Raw genomic sequence first — 8,194 nt, 5'->3', positions numbered from 1 at the left:
ACAAATACGATACATTAAGAAACTATTGAGAAAGTTTGTATGAGAAAATAAAAATATAATCTCGTGATACAAATAAGGTCTATATGTTAAGCAAAGAAGCAATTAAAAACTAAAAGAACACACAATTCAATGATGAGAAATACGGAGTAACAAGTAAAAGTTTGAACTGTAGAAAAAGGACAAATTCAACTTATCAATAGAGATTCACGCAGAATTGTCACCTTGTTGGAGAATAGTAAATATTGCCATATTTATAAACCTAAAAGTAATAATGTACTCCGTTATTGATAATCGCAGCCATGGTATGTTTAATTATGTCATTGAATTGGAGCGTTCGAATTAAACAAAAAAGTATAAAGAAACTATAAAAACTTTCTTCCTAAAAGTTTGAATCTCCGACCTCATCAAGGGTCCCATGCCTCGATCCGACAGAGCATATATGACTCTATAGGGATATATATCATATTAACTCACCTGAACACAGAGACTAGATATTTACTTATGGGTCACACTTGTGAGACGGGTCGGGTCGGGTCAAAGCACCATGCAAATGTCACACTTATATGTGCAAATATCATACTTATATGCTCAATTTTAACACTTATCAAGAATACAATTTTTGTTACTAATAAGAGAAAAAGTAATACATTTTTCATAATAAGTAATGTTGACAAGTGCCCATTACTTATAAGGGCAAATATAATACTTTTGAAGAAAAAAGTAATACTTTTAAATTAAAATGTAAAAGTATTGTATTTTCCTTTAAAAGTATTACATTTACCCTTATAAGTAACAAAAATTTTATTTTTGATTAGTATTACATTTAAGCATATAAGTATGACATTTGTGCATATAGGTATGACATTTGTGCATATAAGTGTTACAATTGCATATTGATCCGACCCGTCTCATGGTGAGACGGTCTTACACAAGTTTTTGTCTTTACTTATTGTGTTGCTCCCACAGTGTCTGGTGAGACTCAATCTCTGATCTTTCTTCTCAAACTTTGCCCTTATGACCAATTGAAAAACTATTTATACTAAACAAATAATAAAGGGAAAAGGGTCAAATAGATCCCTAAACTATAAACCAAAAGTCAATTAGGTCCCTAAACTTTTAAAATGGTCAATTAAACCTTCAAACTTATCATTTTTGGTCAATGAAGCCCCAAAACAGGTAAATGACCTGTTATTACAGGTCATTTGTAGCAGTCCGGCCACAGGCGATGACTTTCGGCATCCGGCGACAACTTCCGGCCACCGGTGACGACTGCCATCCCGAACTGCTCCGCCAAATCTTCCACAAATGCTTCCATTTGTAGATGTCTTCATTGCTGACGTTGAAAGCTTCGTTCTTGGCATATGGGTCCACCGTCGCCCAGATCTCATGCTCCGCAATGAAATCTGCATCGGAGCAAACAGAGTAGTCATCCCACGCAGCTTTAACGCCTGGGAATCTCATTGGGGCTCCTTTGTGCTTGCAGATAGCAGTGTAGACGTGGAGAGTTCCCACCATGTTCATCATGCTGTACGGAGAGAAGCCGTGGATGGTCCCCGGCCGGTGAACGGACCACGTTAATCCCTCCTTCTTCTTCTCCACCTCGTCAAACAGAATATCCTCAAGAACGTAGTAAAAGTTGGACGTATCTAGCCGCGGCAAATTCTCGTGATACGGCGTGTCGTGGGCAAATTTTCCAAAATATTCGAACGAACCCACGTAGTGTTTGTGGCCGGTTTGCAGGCAAATATGCTTCAAATCTGGAGAATTTGGGATTAGAGCATTTCAACACATTCCTTAACATTCTCCTGTTCACTTCATAGTTTTCCAGTTCCGTGGGCTGATTAGCCCACGTCATGTAAAAAACATGTGTGACAACACTGATCTTGGCGGAGCAGTTTGGGGCAGAAGATTGGCGACGTCTCCGGTCGCCTTCTCCGGCGAGTCGCCGGAAGGCAACCTTTTGGTCGTCGGTTACATTTCCGGTCATTTTTGACCGGTTACCGGTAAATTTGATCTATTTGACCAAAAATGATAAGTTTGAGGGTTTAATTGACCCTTTTAAAAGTTTAGGGACCTAATTGACTTTTGGTGTATAATTTAGGGATCTATTTGACCCTTTTCTCAATAATAAACAATTAAGGGCTTCTCCCTGCCGCGAATCAATTTTCTGAGTTTTCTATGTGCAATAATGCCCATTAACAATTGGGTTGGACTACGTCTTGCTAAAATAGGTCTTTGATTGGAATTGAACTTAGGCGCAGATCAAGCTTAATCACTTGAACTACCAAACATTATTGAAATTTTATACTGTTAAGTATATTTCATCTTTTTTTTTTTTTTACATAATAAATATTGAGTAATCCATAAGTAACAAACATTAGAAAAAGACTAGAGTGTTTTTTTAGTGAAGAAGGAAACTCGCAGTTACTGTTCGATGGTGTGCATTAGATAAACACCGCTTCTATGTAATAGCCAGGAATAAGAAATGTAAATCGCAATAGAAAAATCCTGCATGATATAAGAATCCCACCCTGTCAAAGGGATTAGGTTTTTTTTTTTTTTTTTTTTTTTTTTTTTTTTTTTTGTAATAGAGGAATATTATAAGTACAAAATTAGGAATAAATATACATGATTTGGTTCAAACTAGAGGCTTTCCACACATTGACTTTTGTTTCCACCAAACCCAATACACAAAAACACTAAAAAGAAAATAAAAACAAATCAAATATCCTATTTAACTGCACCTTGAAGTAATAATAATAATGGTGTAATAACACAAGCGGCCAGTACGTGCATAGGAGTTGATAATGTGGTGTCCCGTAGGCAATATATATTTCATCTAGTTTTTTGGTTGCGAGATGAGCAGTGAGAAGTCTAGATTACTGACCATACATTTAAGGACATGAAACCAAGCTGTCACTCTGGCGCTCATATGACTACCAAAAAATACAATATTGTAAGGTAACTAAAATTAATCCATTTTGGAAGCTTGTCTTTGAATTGGAACAATTGCTCCTGCCATGCATTCCCTATTTTTATATTGTTTCACTGGCATTATTATTATGCCAAGGGCCTCTGATTTCAAACTGTTTGGACTTGTCCTAGCAACACAAAACACTTTTAGCTAGCTAGGTCCACTCTTAGCCTCAATGAATAATTCAATCCTCTAGCTTCTCTTTCATTTCCCACCTAGCTACTTGCTTTCTCATTTCTATCTCTAATTATACTTTCCTTTAATCATCACGTATACTCACATGTCTAACAAGAAAGTCAATGATTTGTAAACTTAACTAATAGTTTTATTGTCCATGGCACTGACTTACTCCCTTATATGAAAAGTTGTGGGTCCGAACATCAGCCATTAGGTTAAGAAAGTAGTTAAGTTGTGGATTTGAGCCTCAAATTGGTAGTGCATTAGAATTGTTACTTGCCTGATTTGAGACCTGAGACTCTGAGACCTCTCATTTGAGGGAGTCACGGTTATGCTGTTGGACCAAAAAGTCTTTGACAATATGGTTGTTTGATAAATATGTAAACCATATTTCGTATAAACCTATATTTATTTAATGTAGTAGTTATATTGCGTGTCCTAAAATTATGCTAATATATATTTATTTCCTTCCCAATGAAAAGAATAGAAAGACTGAGGACTGAGGAGTGAAGTTGAAGTCTTTCTACGGTTTCTTTTAAGAATCGGACAGCCAACCATTGCCTCGCTTTCTATCATTAACTAATTCCTTACCACCCCCCCCCCCCCCCCCCNTTTTTTTTTTTTTTTTTTTTTTTTTTTTTTTTTTTGTAATAGAGGAATATTATAAGTACAAAATTAGGAATAAATATACATGATTTGGTTCAAACTAGAGGCTTTCCACACATTGACTTTTGTTTCCACCAAACCCAATACACAAAAACACTAAAAAGAAAATAAAAACAAATCAAATATCCTATTTAACTGCACCTTGAAGTAATAATAATAATGGTGTAATAACACAAGCGGCCAGTACGTGCATAGGAGTTGATAATGTGGTGTCCCGTAGGCAATATATATTTCATCTAGTTTTTTGGTTGCGAGATGAGCAGTGAGAAGTCTAGATTACTGACCATACATTTAAGGACATGAAACCAAGCTGTCACTCTGGCGCTCATATGACTACCAAAAAATACAATATTGTAAGGTAACTAAAATTAATCCATTTTGGAAGCTTGTCTTTGAATTGGAACAATTGCTCCTGCCATGCATTCCCTATTTTTATATTGTTTCACTGGCATTATTATTATGCCAAGGGCCTCTGATTTCAAACTGTTTGGACTTGTCCTAGCAACACAAAACACTTTTAGCTAGCTAGGTCCACTCTTAGCCTCAATGAATAATTCAATCCTCTAGCTTCTCTTTCATTTCCCACCTAGCTACTTGCTTTCTCATTTCTATCTCTAATTATACTTTCCTTTAATCATCACGTATACTCACATGTCTAACAAGAAAGTCAATGATTTGTAAACTTAACTAATAGTTTTATTGTCCATGGCACTGACTTACTCCCTTATATGAAAAGTTGTGGGTCCGAACATCAGCCATTAGGTTAAGAAAGTAGTTAAGTTGTGGATTTGAGCCTCAAATTGGTAGTGCATTAGAATTGTTACTTGCCTGATTTGAGACCTGAGACTCTGAGACCTCTCATTTGAGGGAGTCACGGTTATGCTGTTGGACCAAAAAGTCTTTGACAATATGGTTGTTTGATAAATATGTAAACCATATTTCGTATAAACCTATATTTATTTAATGTAGTAGTTATATTGCGTGTCCTAAAATTATGCTAATATATATTTATTTCCTTCCCAATGAAAAGAATAGAAAGACTGAGGACTGAGGAGTGAAGTTGAAGTCTTTCTACGGTTTCTTTTAAGAATCGGACAGCCAACCATTGCCTCGCTTTCTATCATTAACTAATTCCTTACCACCCCCCCACCCAACACCAAAAAAAAAAAATCTAAAAATCCCAATATAATCTAACATTTATTGACATGTTGAGTTAGCTCTTTCAGTGTAAACCTACTCTCGAGAAAAAACAGAGAGCTTCAAAGAGACATCATCAATGGAGTTTGACCTCGAAAACCCATTGCCGATTTGCCATCCCTCCGACACCACCGTTTACCTATTCAACGTAGAATCCGATCACATGCCTGCCGCCACGTATCATCACACCCTCGTTTCCGCCGCAGATTTTCACTTCTCCGTTCGCCGCGAAACCATCTCTCTCATTCTTCATCTCTCCCGCCGCTACGACGCCGTCACTTGCTACCTCGCCGTCAACTACGTCGACCGCTTCCTCTCCTTCCATCCCTTACCGGTAACAACATTCCCTGGCCTTCATGTTACCATGCATGCATTTATTATTTACACATTTTAATGAATATAATAAATAAAACTTGAAAATGCAGGAAGGGAAGCCATGGATCCTGAAGCTTGTTGCAGTTTCTTGTGTTATTTTGGCTTTGAAGATGAGAAAAACAGAGTTTTCAGTTTCTGATATTCAGGTAAATAAGTTAATATATATTTTCTTGAGTTGTGTAAAAATTTTCTTAAAGAATATGCAGATTTTGGTCCTCAGTATATTTACGTTGTGAAATTTGTTGTCCTGTACAGCAAGACATTGGTGTGATATTTGATTTAGAAACAATTGAGAGAATGGAGATGTTGATTCTGGGAACATTAAAATGGCGAATGAGGTCGGTGACTCCATTCTGTTTCCTTAATTTCTTCATCGCATTCTTCAAATTCAAAGAGCCACCATTGCGGCAAGCTCTCAAGGCCAGGGCGACAGAGATCATCTTCAAATCGCAAACTGGTAAATATATAAAATTTAATAATGCTCATATATATATATTTCTTGAGCACCCAATCCTTATGCTTCTTTGTCTTGCATTGTAGAAATCAATTTACTGAAGTTCAGGCCATCTATAATCTCTGCATCAGCTCTTCTCTCCGCCTGCGATGAACTCTTCCCCCTACAGTTTCATTGCTACAGAAATGCAATCTTAAACAGTCCATATGTAAATACTGTAAGTACGTTCGCCGTATAACTCACTGTTTTTATTGTTTCCACATTTACTATATAAATATCCAACAGTAATTATTAAAGTTATACTACTTATGCTCTCATAAGTCATGACCACGACAAGGAAGCCGGTTACCGTTTCACCAACTATTAAGACGCTATACCTGCAGACAGTACATGTCACATAGTAATAGTAAGATAAATTGTAGTGGTTGAACCACATTCTACAACTTAAGAACAGTGAAAGTGGCCCACACGAGCAGCTCAATTGATTTCTGAATGGTATATATCGTGAGCAACTATAATGTATGAGTTATACTTAATGTGGTGGACTTCTTGTGAGGAGTACCAAGCTGGTCATCTGACCTATTAGCCTATTAGGTATTAAGTCATCTTAATTTATCTGTCCACTATCCTATTGTCGAAAAATAAATAAAGAGTAGCTTTAAATGCGGTTGGTCGGTGTTTGTTATGCAAAAGTTATAATATATGCAGTAAATAATTAATTATTAATCATGGTACGTTTGCAGGAAAATTTGGTAAGCTGTTACAATGTGATGCAAGAGATTGCAAGGAAGGGGTATGAGACAGTGATGCAGAGCAATATGGTATCGAGCTCGTCGACGCCGGTGAACGTTCTTGATTTGCAATGCTGGAGTTGGGAAAACGAGGAGGGGAGCGACACGACGGCGGCAGCAGGTGCAGAAAACAGTGGGTGCAGTGGCGGGGTGGTGGTGGCCACCGTGGGGCGCGAAAGGGACTTGAAACGGCGAAAATTTGATCGGTTCAGCCTGGGCAGATGCAACAAAAATGGTAGCAGCAGCAACAGCAGCAGCTAAGATGAGGTGGTACATAGAGACAGACCCCACAACGCCTTAGAGAGCGACCCTAGACTGGAATTTCATCAAACACCTTAAAAGCATTCCAAAATAATTCAAAGAAACAAAAAGAAAAAGAGAGGAAAAAAAAAGAGGGAGATGGAGATGGAGATGGAGCTTTAATCTTAGGGACTGAATTGAATCTCATAGGCCAAAGGGCAGAGACCATTAAACCCTTTCGGTGTTTTTTGGCTTTGGATGTTTGGAGGCCTGTTTGGTTGGTGACTTTACTATTTATCACTCTGGAAAAGAGCAGAAAGTTGAGGAAAAAAATATTATTTAAGAAATGCAAAGAAGGTGAGGGGGGGGAGGGGGGGGGTTAGAGAATAAATAGATTTGTTGTTTCTTTTGTTTTCTTGGAAGGGGAAAAAAGTGGGCAAAGACAAAATGGCACTTTGGCTAGAGGGTTGATCTTGTATGCCATTTCTAAGAATTAAGATTTTGGCATGTAGGGTACTTATGTTTCCTAACTATGTGAATTATAGGAAATAATTTTTAATTCCATTTTCTTGTTTGCCCATGAAAAAAAGTAGTGTCACTCTACTTTTTATTGTTCCTCTTTTCCTAGTTAATAAATTATTAAATGAAAAAAGAATGTAGAGCCTTATCTCATATTCTAAGTTCACATGCAAAAGAATCTCTAGTCAATCAAGTACATCTTCAACAATTATCCTTTATAATTTTGTACCATAATTGCATCACGAGCTATAAGTGTACGTGTGACAAAAATTGGGACCCCTTGTGGTGATTTTGTTAAAACTTTGTAACTGTATCTTAAAGAGACAGTAAGAAGTGTGTGTTGCACACACCTACAAAACCTAGAATAGGGCTATTGATGATTGGCTGGAAAATCTGTCCTATCAATATAATAGGGGGCTTCAAATCATCTCAATCTTTGACCATTCTCATGGAAGATCAATTAGGTGTGACAAGCTCGACAAAGTTCAAAGTAATGTGCTAATGCATCTTTTGGGGTGTCCGTATCCCGTGTCCCTACAAAATTAGGAATGTTAAGCGATAAACTTGACCAAAAACTGTGATAAATTAGGCTTTAAACTTTAATAAAAATGTTACTAATATGAGCATGATAAGCTTAGGCCAAGAACATTAAATAAGGTAGAGATGTACTTGGTTTAATGAGGAATGATATAAACCATGATTTTGTAATAACAGAAACAAAAGGAAGAAGAAGAGGGAATGTGACATGTCAGATGGTCAGAATTTGAATATATAAATGAGAAATGAGATATCGCTGTCTCA

General features: G+C 37.0%; 1 protein-coding gene and 1 pseudogene across 1 annotated transcript; one reads left to right on the top strand and one right to left on the bottom strand.

Annotated features, from left to right (window-relative positions):
- Positions 1 to 1,198: 1,198 nt before the first annotated feature.
- Positions 1,199 to 1,987, bottom strand: LOC116010112 (annotated as a pseudogene).
- A 3,024-nt stretch (positions 1,988 to 5,011) lies between these two features.
- Positions 5,012 to 7,230, top strand: LOC116011044 (putative cyclin-D6-1). Its single transcript, XM_031250551.1, has 5 exons — positions 5,012 to 5,348; positions 5,440 to 5,535; positions 5,645 to 5,846; positions 5,930 to 6,060; positions 6,587 to 7,230. Exons 1-5 carry the CDS (start codon positions 5,094 to 5,096, stop codon positions 6,893 to 6,895), a joined length of 993 nt encoding a protein of 330 aa, XP_031106411.1. The 5' UTR covers positions 5,012 to 5,093; the 3' UTR covers positions 6,896 to 7,230.
- The last annotated feature ends 964 nt before the right edge of the window (positions 7,231 to 8,194 follow it).

Source organism: Ipomoea triloba, chromosome 2 (assembly GCF_003576645.1).
Source record: "Ipomoea triloba cultivar NCNSP0323 chromosome 2, ASM357664v1".
Classification (NCBI taxonomy): Eukaryota; Viridiplantae; Streptophyta; class Magnoliopsida; order Solanales; family Convolvulaceae; genus Ipomoea; species Ipomoea triloba.
This window is presented reverse-complemented; position numbering and strand designations above follow the sequence as displayed.

Excerpts from the sequence above, each read along its gene's own strand:
- LOC116011044 (XM_031250551.1), top strand. The coding sequence starts at position 5,094 with ATGGAGTTTGACCTCGAAAACCCATTGCCGATTTGCCATCCCTCCGAC. Across the intron at positions 5,349-5,439 it reads TCTCCTTCCATCCCTTACCG|GAAGGGAAGCCATGGATCCT; the intron begins GTAACAACATTC and ends TTGAAAATGCAG. Across the intron at positions 6,061-6,586 it reads ACAGTCCATATGTAAATACT|GAAAATTTGGTAAGCTGTTA; the intron begins GTAAGTACGTTC and ends GTACGTTTGCAG.